At 34.9% G+C, this 21,633-nt stretch overlaps 2 protein-coding genes and 1 long non-coding RNA gene across 4 annotated transcripts; all 3 read right to left on the bottom strand.

Moving 5' to 3' along the window:
* Positions 1-678: 678 nt before the first annotated feature.
* LOC142519526 (uncharacterized) lies at positions 679-3,222 on the bottom strand. The gene is made up of 3 exons (XR_012813787.1): positions 3,142-3,222; positions 1,119-1,176; positions 679-995 (listed from the first exon to the last, which is right to left on the bottom strand). It is a non-coding gene; the product is annotated as an uncharacterized LOC142519526 (long non-coding RNA).
* Positions 3,223-4,488: 1,266 nt separating this feature from the next.
* LOC142519846 (uncharacterized) lies at positions 4,489-13,239 on the bottom strand. Its single transcript, XM_075622865.1, has 15 exons — positions 13,088-13,239; positions 12,634-12,895; positions 11,901-12,020; positions 11,336-11,400; positions 10,587-10,686; positions 10,318-10,389; positions 10,141-10,200; positions 9,931-10,060; positions 9,654-9,847; positions 9,362-9,555; positions 8,569-8,696; positions 7,187-7,450; positions 6,987-7,006; positions 5,909-6,152; positions 4,489-5,607 (listed from the first exon to the last, which is right to left on the bottom strand). Exons 2-15 carry the CDS (start codon positions 12,892-12,894, stop codon positions 4,805-4,807), a joined length of 2,655 nt encoding a protein of 884 aa, XP_075478980.1. The 5' UTR covers position 12,895; positions 13,088-13,239; the 3' UTR covers positions 4,489-4,804.
* A 684-nt stretch (positions 13,240-13,923) lies between these two features.
* On the bottom strand, positions 13,924-17,925 carry LOC142519521 (wax ester synthase/diacylglycerol acyltransferase 11-like). Of its 2 annotated transcripts, none has more exons than XM_075622562.1 (6): positions 17,154-17,925; positions 16,069-16,138; positions 15,901-15,956; positions 15,543-15,758; positions 14,414-14,551; positions 13,924-14,184 (listed from the first exon to the last, which is right to left on the bottom strand). In XM_075622562.1, the coding sequence occupies exons 1-6, from the start codon at positions 17,889-17,891 to the stop codon at positions 14,020-14,022; spliced, it is 1,383 nt and encodes a 460-aa protein (XP_075478677.1). In that variant the 5' UTR covers positions 17,892-17,925; the 3' UTR covers positions 13,924-14,019. The 2 variants fall into 2 exon arrangements, with proteins under 2 accessions (XP_075478677.1, XP_075478676.1); XM_075622561.1 differs by having other exon boundaries at positions 15,901-15,968; positions 17,154-17,921.
* Positions 17,926-21,633: the final 3,708 nt, after the last annotated feature.

Here is a 21,633-nt window from a genome sequence, read left to right as displayed (position 1 = left end):
CTTCTGCAAACATAGACTCTTGATTCCTCTTCATGGCCTCATCCACTGTTCGAGTGATAAATTGGCCCAGCTGTTCCAGGGTCAAGTTTCCCACATTCTCATTGGGATGGGTTTGCTCGACCCTCGTCTCGTGGATGGGCTGCTCAGTTCTGGCCTCTTGACGAGGTTGTTCATGTCTCGTCTCAAGATGCGGTTGTTCTTGTCTTGTCTCAACATGAGATTGTTCGGGTCCCCTCTGAGGACGCGATGATGCCGAGGTAACTCTTCTACTTCCTTTCTTGCCTACCATCTCTACGTCTCAACTCAAGTGTTCCCACAGACGGCGCCAAGTGATACTCACGGGAGATTTAGGGTCCGATCCACGCAAGCGTCACTAATCCAGACACGGGCTTCAAAATTACCCTGGGCCTGAAATCACAAATAAGACCGTTAGGAGGGGGCCAGGAGAGTATCCTGGCGTAGCCCCTCCGACGCTCAAGTCAGAGACTGAGGATATATGGGGGGAGCAGCTAAGGGCGCTGCTGAAAACAATATAGTGAATCCAATAACTGAACACTCAAACCTGGTATTTATAGGAGAATACATGGGCCCTTGATGGGCTTGTCTTCCTTTTGAGCTAGGGATGGGCCAAGGGTAATGGGCCCATCCATGGGGTATCAATCATAAATTCCACCAAAATCCAATAAATATGTTCATTTCAACATATAATCAAATTCAACCTCATACTTTGGACAAAGTTTACCACCAATCTCCAGTCTCAGACGGGATGCTAGATTCTAACTACAGCACAAAAATATAAAATTTACAGGCAGACGCCCCGCCACACGAAACTTGAAGCATCTTCAACACCTTGATTTTCTCCACACACTGTGATTGCTACACAAAGGACCATAAATATGGTAGTAATGAAACGGAGAGAATCGTCACATTTTCTCGTTAGCCTGCTTAATCTGAAGGTCAGCTTGAACAACATTGCCCCGAGTAATAATTCCAACCTATCATATAGAAATTGAATGTTATGTTCTCAAAACAAATTGAATATTGTAAGGGTTCTGTTTAGCTGATATATGTATATTGAGATATATAATGTAGAATGCAGAATAGGAGGATGACATTACCAACATCCCTTCACCATCTACAACTGGTAGCCGGCGGTACTTTGTTCTGATCAATAACCTAGCAAGTGCAAGAAATTCCTCGAATTACGATTTAATGCATGAGCATAAATGTAACGCCTCAAATTCGACGAATGTCCTCACTGTACCAAGACGAGTCTTTCCAGCGTGCTTATGTCCTCACTCACACGCACCCTAGGAAACTTCCCAGGGGGTCACCCATCCCAAAATTGCCCGAAGTCAAGCACGCTTAACTTTAGAGTTCTTATGTGATGAGCTACCGAAAAGAAGATGCACCTTCTTGAAGATGCACCTTCTTGATATGAGTAGTACATATCAAATCTAATAAGCCTTCTTCAACTGCACAGTTTCATAGTTGAACAGTTTCGAAATCCCTCTCCTTCCGGTGTAAGATCGATTCATCCATGTTCCCTCCACTTAAAAGCCTGCCAGGAGCCGCTCATTATCTGTGCAACCTCATGGCACTGGCGATCACCCCCGCCCTCTTCGGCCCCGAGCCTCACAATAAATATACAAAATATGGAACGCCCGCTCTTTCTTTTAAGCCTCTCTTACTCTTAAAAACACAATGACAAGGAAAAATAAGAGAAGCTGATCGATAATTGACTATTAATAATATAGGCAGTTTCCAAATTTTAATGTGAGGCTCCATTCTGTGGAGTATTAGAAAGGAAATTGTAGGGTATATTACAAACTCAAGATCTTTTCGATTCACCCAAATTTTAACTACTTCTCTTTCTTTTCTCTCCAAACATCCCGAAAAATAATAAATGACGGTAATCTTTCCCTTCAAACATATATGTGAGGATCCAGATCAAAATCTGAAGGTCTTCTAAGTTCTAACATACTAAGTACTTTTTCATCATTAATTGCTAGGCATCAGACGATGAGCCCAAAAAATACTTCGTACTATCATCAAACTTAAAATGGACAAGACAAATACGGTGTGTTTGGCAAATAGGATTTCATGGGATTTGGATTTCAAAATCTTATTTTTACTGTTTAGCAACATGATTCAAAAAAGAATTCGGATTTGTTTAGAATTTTATGGGATTTCAATGAGTATATCCAAATCTCATCAAATTTGATAAGATTTGGTGGGATTTGGATTTTAAAAAAATACAATTACTTTTTTATCCAAATCCCATCAAATTTTATTTATGTTTAGATAGGGGTGTGCAAAATTTCGGTTAAACCGAATTAACCGACCGAACGAATTAATTCAGAAATTCGGTTCGGTTAATTCGGAAGTTCGGTTTTGAAATTTTAAACAATTGGTCAATTCGGTTCGGTTTCGGTTTTAATTTGAAAAATTCGGTTAAACCGAATTAACCAAATTAATATATATTAATTTAAATTGTATATAGGCATTAAAAATGCATTAGAAGGAAACCCAACTTTTCATACATTAGAAGGAAGCTCATTCATTCAATGATTTTATTTTCAATATTTTTATTTGTTATTGATATTTTTTGTTCAACGTTTCTTGTTATTTATAAGTTCTCCATTTTTTTTAAATTCGCATTTTTTTAAAAAATATCGGTTATTTCGGTCGGTTAATCGATCAAAAAATTCGTAGAAACCGAATTAACCGAAATAACCGATTTGAAAATCGGTTCGGTTAATTCGGTTTCTACGAATTTTTCGATCGATTCGGTTATTCGAAAATAAAATCGGTTATAGGTCTATTCGGTTCGGTCGGTAATCGAATAGACCGATTGCACACCCCGGTGTTTAGATGATTTCTAAGGGTAGCTTAGTAAAATTTTAAAATTTCAAATTCGAATATTTTTTTTCTCCAAACAAGAAATGGATTTGTAAATACTATTTTTAAATTTTAAACCAAACACCAAATAGAATTTCAAATACTTAAATTTCCAAATCCAAATCCAAATCCAATTCCAAATCTAAATTCATATTTCGTAAGAACCAAACACACAAGGTTTAGTATTAATTATTGAATTTAAATCTTAAAAATAAAAGATGCAAGAACAAAGGCAAATACCTCGCAGCATCCTCAAGATCGGTGTGTTCACGCACAGCCAGGGGGGATGGGAGTCGTAACGTCCCCAACAACCTTTCCCTTAATATAAAAATCTAAACCGAATAGGCCAAATCATTGAAGTCACTTATAATAGAAATTTGCAGAATACGAGAAGCTCAGTAGATAAACTTAAGAAAAAGTCAGATGAAGACCATGATGGGAGGAGTTGATCCACGATCCACAATGAAGGTTTGGTGGAGTGGAACAAAAACTGAGATGATGAATCAGAAAAAGCAGGCGACAAAAACAGCAGCAAAGTTTCTTCAATTTCTCTCAATAGTTTATCTGTATATTTTCCAATTTCCAGCATTCTTCAAATTTTGGTATATTTCTTAAACTTTCTTGTAAAAAATGTCGTTCATGTTCATAACAACGTAGTTAAATTTGATGTTGTTCATTGATTTTCTCTACAAGTTCATCGTATTCCTTAATTTATATTTTTGGCTTTGAAATCATATCGAATGAATTTAAACTAACGGTCGAATCGGAACTCACAACGCTTGATAAAGAAGTCGGATCATCCCATATTTGGCACGATCACGTGTCTGACACGTCCCGTAATTTTTCGTGAGAAACAGATATGTATCGAGTAAATCTATATGTTAATGTAGATTGTAGTAATATACAAATCATGTTAAACAGATAGAGAAGTTGATTGTACAAATTTGCTCTTTTTAACCCGTATATGCATTTTTTTTTTGGGTTGAAATAACAAATGTTGACAATGAAAAGAAAAATAAGTGTAAGCAAGAAATAGATGGAATGATTGAAGTTGAATAGTTGACACTTGACAACCCGCCGTGCCCAACTTCTCCTTCGGGCAGATGAGGCCAATTGCTGTAGCTCCTAGAACCGGCACCGGCCACTCTCATGTGGGATTGATGAGTAATTCAGATATTATTTAAAATTTAATTTTATATCAAGTTTTATTTAAGAAAATATAATCATTTAAATAAAGAGAAATGTTGTTAAATTATTCAAACATGGACCATACGATGGACAAATAGGTAAATATACAACTCTTCGTCGTTAAATTCTCAGTTATTAGATTTTGAGTCGTTTGTACGATAACGATTGAAACTTAAAATTTGGAACATTTGAAAATATTAACTTGTTCCATCATTATTAATTTTAGTTCAAAACCCGTGTTAACATATATATATATGTTGAACATTCACTATGAACACTCACGTGTGACATTCACTTGTTGATACATAATTTTGACATACTTCGACACATCCAATATGTAGACAACAAATCAACGATAGTCATATTGGTGTAAATAATTCAAACTTATGTATATATATGGTTCTCGAGATTCAGAGAGTTTGACCATTAAACACTTCCTAAATGTTGAAAGTAAACCAACTATATCGTCAACACTGAACTCAACTCATGAACTCAACCAAAATTTTGATATGCTACAATAATGTTCGGGTTGGATAAAAATAGGCAAAATATAATTTCCCCAATTGAAGATTCCTCGTGTCACCATCTGGTTCCCTCGTGGGTGAATCAGCTCAACGGTACCAAAACTTTGAGAGAGAGAAAATTCACCACAAATGATCAGTTTGGGGCGTATTCTTTTCTTCTGTTAAGTGTGTGTGATCCAGCCTTGAACATTTTAATCCGAATCTGGATCACCATCGACAATATCTGGGATTGAATCTGCAGATTCATTGTCTGATTCCAACGTTTTGCCTCTCCTTTTTTCTGAACGAGATAGAAAAGCAGATAACCTTTCGACTATTGGAGAAACATCGTCATTCTTGGTTTCCAACACAAGTTGTTCCGACATAGAAGCGTTCATCTCATCTTTGGCAGATATCCCATTATCAAAATTACTTTTAACTGTTGTTTCCTGGCCAAATGGTTTTAATGCAGCACGTTCTGAAGTAACCACATCGGATTGAGCACCCGTTGGCAGATTTGATGACGTAGTTGGTGCACTATCTCGTCTTAGTTTCTTGGTAGTTTCCGAGATCGGTGATTCAACTGTAAAATCATTCCCACCGATCACCATTTTCTCAGCTGGGTCGCCAGCCGGCACAACTAAATATTTTTCCTCGGAAAAAACTGAAACAGAAGGAACAGTGGTCACGAGAGGTTCCGTGGCATCATTAGCATTCTTCTGTGTTTCAGTGACTTGCATTTCCATATCATCGTTATCATTGCCAACCCAGTTTTCGTACAGGTCATCGTCTTCGGATTCAGGCTCAGGTGGGTCTATCCCTTGTATCCCGACTTCAAATGTAGACAACAGGCTGTGTCCAGTGGCATATGAAGTATTGGGAAACTTGTGGCCTTGACCTTTGTAGTCACTATCTCTCAAACTGGTGCCTAACATAGGATCGGTCCTCTGGGATATAAGCCTGTGCAAGGCACGGTCACAGTAGTCAGCAAGCTTCGTCCCTCTTTCTTCAGTTCCTGCAGTACATGCAACTTTCAGAGCAGAATGAGGGGATCGAATCATAATACAGCATAGCAGAACCACATAACCAGGACTGGGTGATGATTTGGTCAAGCTTATGATCGTGGACATAGAAAAGGCAAAAAGTTATGCCAAAACAACTGTGAGAGAAGTTTCTATTAAGTTAATTTATCAAAAATTTAACAGAAATGACCATTTAGATGTTCCTTATTAGGCCAATCTCAGTATGAACTAGAAATAAGTCTGATGATTATGCCTTTCACCTTTATGGCTTAGAAAATATACAGAACGGATCACCTGCACGGAAAAGTTCCAGACCCGAGGCTAAATGTGATGGGCTAGAACAGCCTGGAGAAATAAGAGATGCATAAAGCCCCCGTAACGAAGCTAGTTGAAAGTCAGTCCAGACAAGGCTAGGATCAGTAGAGATGAAGACATTTCTTTCTTCCTTGGACCATCCTCCTTTACAAGCATTTGCAGCAATAGTAATAAGAAGATGATTAATTTTTGGTCTCCAGCGATCAAATTTTGAAGAACCACCCTGGTAGTGACAATTTCAGTAGTTATATATTAAAGAAAAACAAAGAGAAGGATCAGAAAGGCTGTAATTGATGTCAGTTTATTTAAAATTATAAATTCTAACTCAATTGCATTATTTGTGATAAAATCAATGTATTTTGAGTGGCTACATCATTAAGAATGGTGAGCTCAAACTACAGCAAATAGCTCATTTGAAAAAGAAAAAGTTATTAATATTATCAAACCTCAGGAATCATCCACGCGAGATAATGAAATTATCATAGAGAGGCAGCAATAACTCAAATAATTAGAAACAGATTCGGATTAAAACCAAATTGAGTAATGCGTTTAGAAAAAGACTAAATGGATTATGTTTCTTACTGTTATTTTACCCATGACAGGTGTTCTATGGTTATTTTTTAAGGTTGGTATATTGGGGTAAGGTATTAATTAGTGTACCATAATATGGTTATACAAGGAGACTGATATCACATCTGGCAATGCACAACAAAGCATCTTCAACTTGGGAGGTTATCAAATTTTTGGGGAGTGTCTGCCAGAATCTGGTTTAGGTCCTCAAATTAACAAATACATCAATAGATTTCAAATTTATCTAGAAGTACCTGTAGAAGTGAAATAAAGTAGGGTTCTGTTCTAAGACTTTGAATGGTATTGATCTAGATTATCGGAGACTCTAAAAATATAAACGAGCCCCTTTTGCAAAAATTAGACCACCTTAACGTCTAATGAACAGTTTTGCGAAACAGAAAAATCCCGAAGAAGAAAAGGGGCATTGTTTCTTGCTCCTTTCATCGGAAACTAGGTTCTCTTAGTATATAAGTTAAGGTTCAAGTACAGTTCCATAGAAGATTTGAGCTAGATTAGCCAAAATATAAATTCATCCAGTTGCAATCCACCATTCTCAGTCAAGTCAGTCATCAGATTCACTTAAACCAAATATCATAAATGAGACATACGAATGAGATTTCCCAAGGAAGAAATTGAAGAGAGGTCATAACTAATAATATGCTCATCATCATTAGATCGGACACATACCACAATTAGAAGAGCTTCTAACACCTCCAATGCAGCTATCTTCACAGATGTCGGAAACAAAGTCCTGTGGCATTTCAACTTCTACATCTTTTACAAGCTGTTCTTGAAATGATCCTGTCGTGCTAGAATGCTTCTTTCTCTTCCGACGAGATTTCGTCACTACCTCCGAAGCAGCTTTGGAACTTGTGCCGTCTTTATAAGCAAGGGGATCTAAATCAATAAACACAATGTTGATAACATCTGGGATCACATGAATTGCAGTTCCTGACATAAAAAAGCTTAAATTAGTCAAGATATAACACAGCTGTCTGATATAAGGTACTAGCTCATTGCAAATGTCGCCTATTCGAAGGGACTTGGAAAAAATACGGATAAATGATTACAGTTTGGCACCACCATCAAGAATAGAAAGAGGACAGAAAGAAGAGTTTGGCTGAGTTAACAGGCAACAGCCTGTGTTAGAACATGTTCGCATATAATAAGGGCATCGCTTTTTATAGTAAGATTTTATTTTCAACATGCTCTTTGATTGCATATGACCACAATGCATGGTTCCTTCCAGTCACCCCAACCCTGTCAATGAGCACATAAAGCCTCCAATCACAGCAACTTCTATTCTCTCAAACAAGTTTCAGTCTGTAAAACACAGAGGCTATACGATCGACGGATCTCAAAATATAAGATCTTACCCTTTCCTAGTTTCTAAAGCGCTGAACAAACAAAATGACGCCCAATCAAAAGCTCAAACAATAGGATGTGATGGCTACAGTTTCAAGACAAGGTTTCACAAATGAATTATTAACTTTTGATGTTACGTGCTCTATCAAGCTGCCAGAACTACGAGAACTATCAAAGTTCCCATCACATGGATCCAATTCACGGTTAAATGTGAAGCACCTATAGCTAGGATATTTAGAATTTGGTAAAGACGTGCACATAATATAAATGCCCCACGCTTTATATTGTTACGCGCAAACTTCCTCTTAGCCTTCTTTCATCCTTTAATACTTCGTCTTCTAATAGACTCATATTTAGTGATGGTTTTAACAACATTGATGACAGAAACAATGAGAATATCAAAGACATCATGAAAGTAACAGACTGTGAACGCTCCATGAATAGAAGATGCTCATAGATCCACTCTACATAACATAAAACAGTATTTCCCAAGAATTTTGGGCGCTGGAATTTAAAGATCCAATTTGTTTTCAAAAGCTTCTATTATATCTTTCATAGAAACGCAAATGAGCACACACCAGAGATGCACTATACTTGAGTGTGATATAATGATTACCGTTAAGTGCAGTTGAAACATATAAAGAAACTGCTTTTGCAAACCAGACAAAAAATAAAAAGAACTAACAAATATTTTGGATGCATACCGAAGCCTCCTATTGATATCAGGACTTTCATTATCGAGTATGCTCTCACTCTCAGCTCTGCAAAAATGCATCTCCTCATGTATTCCATCAGCAGTCGTAAAATATCTGCTGCATGTGGTAATACTTTGCTGCACAAAGAATAGAAATTTCCTGGTTTAAACAACTTATAACTTGACGAAATTGAGATCAAAATGAAGCAGTTACTTAAGACTTTCTTTTCAGGGAAAAAAAGGAACAGAAAAAGAACTGTGCCAATTCTAAGATTTTAGCTGCAGCAACAAAATCAGTCCATCTACCCATAAAAATATTTCAATGATCATTAACAATTCAACTCCAAGCAAGGGAAAAAAAATAGCTGCACTAGTTGCAGATCAAGAAGGTGAACTGAAATCACAGTGCAAAGCCAAACTGCTATCATAAATATTTATACTAAATCAGACAGCATCGTTCTGCACGGACCAACGCTTAGGTTCACTCTTTCAATTGGATTTAGTATCAGTTTTCGCATTTTCTTTTACCCACCAATTAACTAGAATACTTCTTGTCGAGAATCTTAGGCCTCGACAGGAAGACAAAAAGTTGTCAGTGATGTTTATATTTCCATTTTTTTTACAGGGCGATTTGGCAATCCTAAACTCTTTTCAGACCTGCATAATTTAGATAGCTTGATGGCCCATTTGAGTACTTAGTGGAGAGGAAAACTTCAAGCAAGATTGCATAAACTTAATACTGCTAGAGAACTAAAACACGAATTTGGCATCTGTAAATACTGAAAGACAATAACAGCATTCACCTTCTTAAACCGTTGATAACTGCTGTTATAATCTCAAGCATACGCAACTGCAACAGTGGAAGTTCTGAACATATAAATTCTTGTTTCAGGGTAGTCCCGAAAGGAAATGGACTTTGAGGACTTTGAGACAATGAACCATCAACCAGCAGAACTCTCCATGCAAGAGTTACTAGAGCGTGAATTGGCACAGGAACCTGCCATTCAACACGAATGGTATTTAACATGCATCAGTTTTGAGATCCTCACCTGCTGCTCTTAATGTAAAAGCATCAGCAAAGAAGTTATATGCTACCTGAACAGGGTAAAAGTTTTTGAGCATCGTGCTACAACTACTCATTAGAGCACAAATTTTAGACCCCAGCAGTTGCTCGAGCCTCCTGGTTGAAAGATTAGAAGTCTGCTCAGATACCACTAATCCTCCTAGTGGTGGTGGGGATTTTTTACCTGAAAGAAGTAATACCTTCATAGCCTCGCTGCTTCTGGAATCTGGAAGAAAAATTAGAAAATAAATAAGCTACAAATTTTGAACCAAAATTGACAACCAATTGGGTAACTCCTCTAGTTAATACCTTCTTCTAGCCCTTGGAAGGCATCATTCAGATGACTTTCAATTGACAGCAAAATTTTCGTCATCATCAAACACCAGCTATCCTTGTCTCCTCTTGATTTCGGAAGCAATGACAAGCCACAACTAAGTTTCTGCAAATGAAGAACTCCAAATGAAGCCCACTGGTTTGGGCAATAAAATGCTGTATCGAAACATGGGAAAACTTTCTCACCTTTAGAACACTAGCACTACATTCTCCAGACATGATTTTTGAGACGATAGCAGCTTCAACCTGCACAAAAAAACAGTTTATTTACGAATATCATGAACTTAAAATCAACAGTGTATTGAAGCCCACCATTGAAAAAGTTAAATAGCTGACACAAAAAGCAAAAAATGGAGAATTTACATTGTCATAATGTCGGTGGATAGATACTGGGAAGAAATTCATCAAGGTGCATAAAAGACTAAGTAGTTCTTCCTGCAAAGTGAATATGCCAGTGAAGGAGAGTAAATGAACAAGGTAGCAAGGAAACTTTTCCCACGATAGAGATGAAGGCTAACAAAAATAAATAAGAATATTGTAAATCATGAAATAAAACATTTACAGACATATGAACACAACAGAACTGATTTAATGCATAAAACAATGTAAAGCAGTGATATATATGTACATACAGCACCAGAGCTATCCGCATTTAACATCTTCAAAGTTGGCTCAATAACTTTCGAAGCCAGTGAAGTACCGTCTTTCTTTGCTTCTGGGAATCTACTCAATCTAACTCATATTACGAGAAAAGATCAAAACAATTAACCACTCACCTCCATATCTTAGTATAACAGAAGAAATAAAATTTTAAAAAGAAAGACAAACAAACTGGAAAAGAAAAAGATTAGCATGAAAACTTTATCGAAAATATACACCATGTCACTAAATAGAAGCAATCAGCTACGTTAAATTGGTATAGAGCAAGCTAATGAAAATGATAATTTTCACTCGATCTTATGGCCAAATCCAAGTCAAATACAAAGCAGACTTTGAACTCTAACCAAAACACAAATATAAATGTCAACTAGTCACCTCGCAAAGTTGATGTAAGACCCATACTGCAAAGATCAAATTTTTTATCACACCTCTGATCCCATGAAAAATGAAGATCATTTAAGAGCAGTAAAGATGAAAATTAATGACACCAACATAAAAGTATGAAGGCGTGCAATTTTTCCCAAAAATAGTCCTCGCGACTCATATTGATAAATAAGTAGCTTTAATATTTAGAATAGTCCACTAATATGCTTGAATTATTATAAACAAACATGAATGATGACAATTGACAAACAAATTCACCCATACATCTAACTTTAAAAAAATCCAAACATATAAGAAAAATCTAGCATTTCTTTATAAAAAATATTAATGTACAAACCTGGTAAACAAATCTGATAGAGCCGCAAAAGCAGCCACCTTCACAAAAGGAGAAGCCGCAGGAAGCTACTAACAATGACCAAAGAGACGGTATAAGATTTAAAAACAAACAATACAGAGTTGCACAATTTATAAAAAAGTGAATAACAATTGACATTTTTTAATTGTATGTATATGTGTATGATCCCTCCACCATAACCATAGAAATGAGGTACAAAAGAATCTCTACAAACCACAGGAACTAATTGTGTTAACATTGAAACTTTGCATATGACATGTAAGCTATTACGATAAAAAGCTGTCAGGGAACTTCTGCATAACTTCAATTAGAAGATCAAAGGGTAAATTGAAAACTCTTCAACAACCCTTTTTCAGGATATTGGTACATTTCCATGATTTCAAAGGGTACTTGAGCAAATGAAACTGAGTCATGATCTTAAAAGTCCTTTCAACAATTTGAACCTTGGAAGCGACAAGATAAATTTGTCAGGGCAATACAAAAATCAACGCCAGCAGTCACAATAAGAAATCCTACCAAAACTTGCAGTGCTGGAAATTAATTATACCTGGATGTGATTGAGTAGCTCAGCACACCACGAAAAATATGAAGCTAAGAAACGTTGTGAACTGCATTCTTGACATGTCACCGCAAGTAAACTTATCCCAGCCCAACGCTTATCTGTTGGCTAAAGCACATTAACAAAATAGAAACATTTTAGAGCCACAATAGTTTCTCTTTTTAGTCTACATTCAGTAGAAATAAAAAGATCTGTTATTCCAAAAGTTTAAGAACCAAGTATGTCCATCAATAATAAAAAGCAATTAACCCAGCATCAAATTTCTACACAGTGGCATAAAAAATTATTTCTTACTATTTCAACCTCCAGCACAAACACGTTCCTTGTCCATTGTTTTTTCTCAAGTAATAATGAAAAATAGAAAGGAAAATTTAAACCAATCGTTGCTATTTGAAGTGGAGAAATGTACAGGCTAATTAAAGAAATCATAAAAATTGTGCAATGAAACTAATAGATGCTTCCACCCATAAATGTTTTTCATATAAATACTCCACTGGACTATGATTAAAAAAAAAAGCATGATTCATGTTACCATACGGCCAGCCAAAAGAAATTAAATGAAAAAAGAAGTAACATTGGCACTATTTGAAGTAAGAGCTATATACAGCTAATCAAAGAAATCACAAAAATTGTACAATGAAACTAATAGATGCTCCATCCTTCAATATTTTTCAAACAAATATTCTACTGGAATATGACGAAAAACACAGCTTTGTCTTACCATTTCGCCAGCCAAAAGAGAACGCACTCGATGGTCCCAGGAATCCACTGCCTTTTTCCAGCAATCCATCACCTCTTGTTTGGCTAGACCACGCTCGAGCAGCAATTTGTGAGTTTTGACAGTCGTCACAACGTATGAAAGGTCTGAAGGGTCGAGAAAAGGGTGTTTGACATCGGGGACATACTTTCTCAACAGAGAGAGAATAAGCTTTGCTTTACGTTCATCATCAGACAACCCGCCAATGTCCTCTCCAAATGCCATTCTGTGAAAGGATATACATTAACTAGAGATGCTCAATAGGGTTTATCAAGGATTTTGATGTGGATTCAGAACAAAAACCGGAACAACAATTATACTATTATTCAAATCACTTTGACACGAAATTCGATCGATTAACACCCATTAAAATCAAAGCAATAAATCCGGAAGCCATATCCATCATTTACTTCGTTACCTTGCTTATCCACAATCGACCCAAACTGATTTTTGCTGCTTGTTTCTCCACCTGAAAGTTTAAGGCAAGAATATTGCTTCGTCTTGAAGTTGAAGGTGGGGAAATTCGACTTTCAAGGATGAAGGGTTTTCAACAACTCAAGGTAATTTAGGGGTTTATGGACTAAACATTGAAGGCCCACGTTCCTTCATCTTTTTTTTATTATTATTTATTTATTTATTTTATTTTATTTTATTAGAAATTTTATATCAACGCTTATGTGAAGATTCAGGGATTCGGGTCGGTGAGATTCAAAACGGAATTGGTATTTGGTGGAATTTGGTTTAACATCTTTATAAAAATGAATAATATTCGTGAGACGAATTTGCTTGATCCATATTCATAGCTTTCAGTTAAAGATTTGTTTTACAAAATTAATAAGTGGACTGTGAAAAGATCTCATATAGTTTTGTGTTATAAAATTGTGACGAGATTTCATAGGAATATTGTATATCTATATTTTGAGATAATAAAATCAAATAAATTATGTTTATATTTAAATTTAAAAATTTATTTTTGACATTAAAAAGTTTAATTTATCAAACTTTAGTCAAAAACTTATGGTTTAATATCAGTATGGTCTTTTCTTGCAAGTTTTTAAAATTAATTTTTTCTCAAGTATCATGATAAACAATATAAAAAAAATTCATGAATATTATTAATAAACAAGATATTTTAAAAAACCAGCGATTTAAAAATTTGTTTATTTCAAATGATATCATTTTTAACCGTGAAATTCAATTCTTAAATAACATTTTAATTTTTTTTCCCGAAATAAAATTCTAAATCCCATTACATTGAACGGAATTCATGAAAGATTTATTCCCAAATCCGATGCAGTACATAACATGATCCTTTGATTCTCTCGATCAAAGTTCAAATATAATTCGATATCAAGTGAGTTTCGAGGAAGTAATTGCCTCGGCAGCTTCCTTCATTTGGTGCAACGCATCTTCGAAACACTTGGCTACAAGTTTGGGTTGTGGGATTATATCTTTGGCCACCAGAATTTGCAAGTCAGCCACTCCTGCGTAACTCACCATATGCAAAGTGATTGCCTGCATTATCTATCATTAGAAACCAACAAATTTACTTTAAGGAGGTTAAGCTACTCATGATCTCACACAATCGAGGGAAAAAGTAAAATCACATTCAGAGTTCTGACGTGGCACCGAACATATATATAACATCCAGCACCATGTCAGGCAACACCAAAATGAAAAATGTGCTAATTAGATAAAACTTCGAAGAAAATGCGGAGCGAAAGAAATCGGAAATGTATGTTACATGAGGTAGGCTACTGGAAGTGGCTCTTATGTGCTTCACAGGGTTGCCCCCTAAAGTGATCTCTTCTCGAGGACCAACTACGTTCGATATAGTAAATGTGGTATTACAAATAATCCTGTAATTGAGGATACCCGCAACCTGCAAGAAAAGGAACAAGAATAACGTGGTCAGATATTTTAAATTTATACAGGGCGAAAAAGTTTTATTTAAACTAGTTATTCCGCACGCGCGATGCATGTGTACAGTCTTTTTTATAATTATCGATGAACTAGAGTGAAATCTGACAAATTATGGATAGACTAAATTGATATTTGAATTTTTTAAATAAAAATAAAAATGTATATTGAAGTTTTTTTAAAAAAATAAATAAATTACTATCATGCCATCAACCTTAATAAATAGAATAGATATATATAAAACTCAGATTAAAAAGACACGTTCTTTATTTTGAACAAAATTATTTAAATTAACGACTTTTAATTTTTTTTAAGAACTTCAAAAATAAAAAACATATATCTCTCCCACAGCTTAAAATTAACTAATATTTTAAAGAAATAAAATATTTTAATCTAGCATATATATCCTAAGAAAAAACCATGACAATGCCCTATAAGTTGGCCTGCTTTTTATTTTGTAATAAACTACAACTTATTAGATTTTTTTAAAATTTATTATATGGCGTCACATCAATAATTCAACGAAATAAAACTGAATAATTCTAACTTGCAATACGGAAACAAACAAAATTTGCGATGAATTTTGCTATTTTCCGCACATCCGAATATCAAACAAATTAAATTTTAACCAAGTAAAACATTTCGAGCACTCGCGACTTTTAAAAATCCACACATATATACTAACACTACCTCCGTTTGAATTATATAGGTCATGTTTCTCTTTTTTGTTTGTCTGAAGTATATAGATTTGTATCATATTTTCCAACTCTCTATTAACTACGTTTCGAAAAACATGCAATAATTTTTTGAATGATTTAAATACGGATAAAATATAAAATTTAATTTGTATATAATTTGTTTTTTCAATGTTTTTTCTCACTCCGTGTGGAAAAAAATGCAAGACTATATATATACATACATATATACATATATTAAGTCCAAAATTTCTGCACCTTTGGGCCGAAAAGAGACATGATCAAGTTGCCGATTCTATAGGAGCAAGGAGCCTCTAACGAGAGCTTTTTCTGGTCGATCATTGCCTTGGCTCTCTTCACAAATTGGAGAGGATTTGAACTGTCTTTGTGATAGTAGACAGGGAGGAGAAGTATACCAAATTTGTTACCCCACTGAGGCCTACTTTTTCCGCCCATCATCAGCTCTGTTAGGTCCTGTAATTAATATCAACGATACCACGAATAGTTGGTTTCATTTCAACAACATATATATACACGTAGCAATCCAATAATATCATTATATAAAATTATCGAACTCGAATCGATTTGAACCTGTTATAATATACAATAAACTTACCTGTAATCCTGGCTGTGGTCTGAGGTTCACCATAGCAACACCGGTCATTTTCAGACCTTCGGGAAGAGCTATCGTATCGCCCAATATTCATGAACAAAGCTTGTGAATTGAGTATATGTGTGTGTGTGTGTGTGTGTGTGTGTGTGAATCAATAGATTTGAATATTACCTTTCGGACAGGTGCTAATGTACATAGAAAGGCCCGATGAGACTACTCCGAAAAGGACATCATTGATGGTCTGAGAATGATTGATAATTGTGCTATATTTGTTTTGTCCAATTTCGATATTTTGACATATTAAAGATAAAAACTACGTAAAAGAAAATGAGGATTTAATATAGCTAGCTATATATTTGCAATAGATAACAAAGTACAGTTACATCTATAAAAAAAAAAGAATATTATTTTATTATTTGTTGGACAAAAACTTGTATGAGACGGTTTCACGGGTCGTATTTTGTGACACAGATATCTTATTTGGGTAATACATGAAAAAATATTACTTTTTTATGATAAGAGTATTACTTTTTATTGTGAATATCGGTAGGATTGACCTGTCTCACATATAAAGATTCGTGAGACCGTCTCGTAAGAGATCTATTCTATCTGTTGATAGAAACAGTGTTTTTTCTACATATTTATTACTTATTTTTCAAGTATTTGAATAATATATATAATAGATCAATCATGCGTGAAAATATGTTTAAAAATATAATGAAAACATGATTAGTGTTAACTATGTTCCAAAAGTGTTGGTAACACTACATTTTATCTAATTAGTTACTGGACAAAGGTTTAATTCTAATCATCAAAATAACAAATCCAAAGATTTAAAATATGTACAACATAAAATATTTATTTTAAAACTTTAATATATTTGGCATATTTGCTTTTTAAATAAATAAATTAACATACTTGGTGATTAATATATCAAAGTTAAACAAACTTAAATTGGTTCAATCAACTATTAAAATTAAATCCAATTTATATGTCACGTCAAATCTCGAATTAAAATAATTGAAGATTGAGCTTATTATTATTATTATTATATAAGACAAAAATTATGATTAACTCGTAAAATATAATTATTATATATAATAGTTAGGGTGAAAAATAATGTATGGTAAGTTTTGAAAATCAATTAATATTAGGGAGGATAATATGGCAAATTAATTTTGAAGTGAGAATGTTTTTCAAGAAATGAAGCAAAAAATTTATGGAAGAAGAATGGGAAAAGAGCAGGAAAAACTCACTGCATCTGCAACTACTCGCTTCACAGTCTTCATATCTTCCAGCCGCAACCTCGCCGTCGCCAATCCCCGCGGCCAATCCTCCACTCCGGAACCACCGCTCAAGGCGGTGGTCCTATCCCGGAGCCACAACCCTCTCAACACAAACTCCATCACAAACACCAACGTATACCAAACCATCTTCACAATACTCCAAGCACTCCACCTCCTCCTCAGCGGCGAGCTCGCAGTCCCAACGCCGCCGATACTCGGCAGCTGCTCTGGATCATCAACCCTCCGGCAGCACGTCAGCAGCAGCGACATCAACGAAATCCCGTCTCCGAGCGCATGGTGCACGCGGAAAACCGCCGTCCTGTGAGCTGCGAGTATGTGAATCTCCCACAGTGGTTTATCCTCGGAGAGAGGCGACGAGACCGAGAGATCAGCCATGTAGTCGTTGACAGCTTCATCGTCCGAGATAGAAGGATCCTCGGAGACGGGACAGAGTCGAATAACGACGTGTCGATCGATATCTACTTCCGTTTTTCTCCAGTGTTCGCGGCCCAAGGAATCCCTTACCATGATGCTACAGAATCTGGGATGCTTCAGCATGACTGAGTTTTGGACTTGAGCTTTCACGGCGGCGACGTCGATTGGGTGTTTCCCGGCGATGGCGCAGTTGATGATTTGGTTGAGCTGGGGCTGGAGGAAGAGGCGGCCGGCAGGGGTGAGTGGCTGGTCTCTTTCTACAGAGTGCTCCATGTGTTTAGGCTTACAAAACTCTTTGTTTTGATTTTTTATAAGGGAAAAAATGGGACACGTGCAGTTAGGTTTAGATTTTATTAGATTTCCTTGCATCCCATAATTTGCTTCTAAATTTTCACGACATACATTATCCATCTGCCAGCACAAATGAATGAGAGTATTCGCCGTTGGATCAAAAGTAAATTATAAGCATTGGAAAAAAAATGAAAATTCCAATTGTCCTATTTATGTATCATTACTCTAAATTCATGAAATTCTCAACAGGGTTTCCAAATATATTGTATATAAAATTTTATTGCAGTTTTTTTTGACAATAATATATAATTTACCACATTAAGTTCAAGTTCCACTAAAAAAAAAAAACCAAAACAACAACGCACATATGACAACGGTTTTTACTAAAACCATTACCGTCACTAATTTTAGCGACGGTTTTGTGAAAACCGTCGCTACTTATAGCGACGATTGTAAACAAAACCGTCGCAAATTTAAAATATGCGACAGTTTTGCTATTACCGTCTCTATTAGCGACAGTTTAAACAAAAACCGTCGCAGATTAACTATAAATATCCACACTTTCGGTTCATTTTAGAAAAAACACTTCACAACACTTAAAGTTTTTCTCTCTTACACGATTTTATCACTTCACAACACTTAAATTTTTTATCTCTTACACTATTTTAGTTTCGATTTAGGATAAATTTGTTTGCTTTAATTTTTGATAAATTTTTAAGTGTTAGTTAAGTTCATGAATATTGTTAGTATAGTCAAATTGTAAGTTTTTTAATTAGATTTGTTAAATTATTAAAAGTAATTTTTTTTATTTTACTGAAAATATTAGCGACGTAAATTATGAAAAAATCGTCACTAATTTATGGCAAACCGTCGCTAATTTTATTACCGTCCCAAATTGTAGCTACAACAACGATGAAAAACCGTTGTATTTGAGCAAACCCTTTAACCACAGGAACTTTAACAACGATCTTTCAGGACATACGACGTTTGTAATTTTTTATTGTAGTGTTCCCTTAACTTTATGTTAGTATGGTTCTACAATGAGAAAGAATCATTATGTTTATAAGATGTTTCATGTGAGACGGTCTCACATATCTATATCCGTCGACCGGTCGATTCAGAGTCATAATGTTTATAAGAGGTTTCAGGACACACGACGATCTAATTCTCATCGACGAAAATTTCGGGACTGCCCTAAACGTGTATCTAAAGATTGATATATAACAATAGATACATTTATTTAAATGTTCACCGATAAATAAACTTTATGCTACTACCATATAATAAATAGGATCTCATAATTACTCTTTCATGGACTGCATCTTATACAGAGGAGCAGGGAGCCACGTTCTCTATGCAGTGATACTACTGCACTAATTACTTTATTCAGTAAAATTTTGAAAAGACAAATTTCCTGTTCTTTACATGGACTCAATCCATATGAGTCAACCAATGGAATTTTAATTATTTTAGGCAAAAAATTAAGTGAAACTGCACTTGCTAATACTCCTAAAAGTGTTAACTTATCATGTCAAGTACTTTTCATATAGATTCTATGAGATTTTTTTTAAAAAAAATGAAAATTATTATAGTTAAAAATATGAATAATAGAATTTTAAAATATTTCATTTAAATTATTTAATTACAAGGTATATTCAATAAATTGTAAGCATATTATTTGATGAACTATTTTTATGATATGATATGCCTTGTTTGTTTAATGATAATGTATGAGCCTGATCAATTAAATATTTTAATTGCTAAATATATATTAATTTGACTTTATTAGACTCTACCAAATGAATGATAAATTCACATTCGTACATTTGAATAGTCTTTTTAAAAAAGAAATTAGCCGGTGAGTAAATTATTCATTGATTTGGCAACGCATAACTGATTAATGTAGCATAGGTAAATGATTGATATTTAGTGATTAATGTACTCACCAATTTTTTAAAAAAAAATATTGGTATAATATGTAATCTATATCAATATGATTATATCCTTGAAAAAAAGATTTTCATGAAAAAATATTTCTTATCCAACACTCTAGTATCCGCATTACACCATAACCCAATTTTTTTTTCATTTATTTTAGGTTTCAAATCCATGAATTTCAAACGGATCTGAATGTTTAAAAGAATTTATGTCGGATGAATTTCAAATCTATCACTACATTAACTTATGTAAATGCAATTATGTTTACGATGAATTTTGAAATCCACCCACATAAATATCATTCCAAATTCACTTTCAAATCCCTCCGCCCAAATCTAAATTCTCCACCAAACGCATCTACTAACTACTATTACTAGTTTGGTCACCATAAATTATCATAAATACTCCCTATTTGTTAGATATATGATTTTCATACAAAAATACTTGCAAAACATTAACCTTGCGGCATAAACCTCTCCCAACATGGGAGCTGCACTGGTTCTAATCTACTTAAAAGGAAAAAAAATCTCAACCCTTTTGTGATACTGTCTATTCATTAGCATAGACCAATCAACTACGTACCTACCATTTGATTTCTTTGTATTACACTTTCTTGTTCGAGCGTTAAATATTATTGAGAATTGTGAGGGAAACCATAGAAATGTTTCCTCTCATATTTTTTTATAGTAAAGAGAAAAAAACCAAATCAGAAGGGGTGTAAATTTTTTGTTGTTTTCAATAATAATCCGATTACCCAACCGGAGTCTGACAGAGTAATGAATCAGGTACGCATAAAACTGTTTGGAGGTCAAACTATGACGTAGAATGAGACTATACATAACCCCCAAAAAAAGTAGATGTCTCTCGAGCTCGAGTGGCTTGATTAGCACCCAACATTTAGAGAAAATAGCGAAGCCAGACTTGTTGGAAAAGTCAAGAAAGACAGCACGGGAAAAGGAAACATGTAATAAATGTGTGTTGCCTATTTTGCAAGAAGTTTCGCAGAATTGATGAAATACGCGTTTTTAACGCGTGTTCATACGGTCAGGGACTCTATAAATAGAGCTCCTCCTTCATTCTGAAAACATCCCTTCTTCGAGTTTTTTCTCATCTTATAAGCATTTGAGTGCTTAGTTCTATAATATTTGTGAGGTGTTTTGTTCTCCTGTATTAAGAGAGTGTGTGTTATCTTTGGAAACACAGTGAGTGAGTTGTACACCACAAAATATTATAGTGAAAATCTTTTCATCTTGCCCGTGGTTTTTACCCTAATAATTTTTAGGGGTTTTCCACGTAAATCTCGGTGTCCATTTTATTCTTTATTTTCGGGTTTTATTATCTCAAATTCCGCACGTGGGACCAACAAGTGGTATCAGAGCCTTGGTTTAAAATTTCTTAAAATTCTGAGTATGCTCTGTGGTTGCAGTCTAGACTGATCTTCCACATCAGAAAAGATTTTTTTGAGATTTTTTATTTAAGGCGGGATTATTTTGTAAAGTCTACTAAAATTGTTGTAGACATAATGGCGGGAAGGTACGAGATAACAAAGTTCAATGGAAACAATTTTATGCTGTGGAAAATAAAGATACAAGCAGTTTTAAGAAAGGAAAATTGCTTGGCGGCTATTGGAGATAGACCGGTGGAAGTTACGGATGATGGAAAATGGAATGAGATGAATGATAATGCTGTTGCCAATTTACACTTGGCTATAGCAGATGAAGTTTTGTCAAGTATCTCTGAGATAAAAACAGCCAAAGTTATCTGGGATACTCTGACAAAGATGTAC

The sequence above is a fragment of the Primulina tabacum genome, chromosome 11 (genome assembly GCF_025594145.1).
Source record: "Primulina tabacum isolate GXHZ01 chromosome 11, ASM2559414v2, whole genome shotgun sequence".
Taxonomy (NCBI): domain Eukaryota; kingdom Viridiplantae; phylum Streptophyta; class Magnoliopsida; order Lamiales; family Gesneriaceae; genus Primulina; species Primulina tabacum.
Note: the sequence above shows the minus strand (reverse complement) of the source record. Positions and strands in the feature narration are given on the sequence as shown.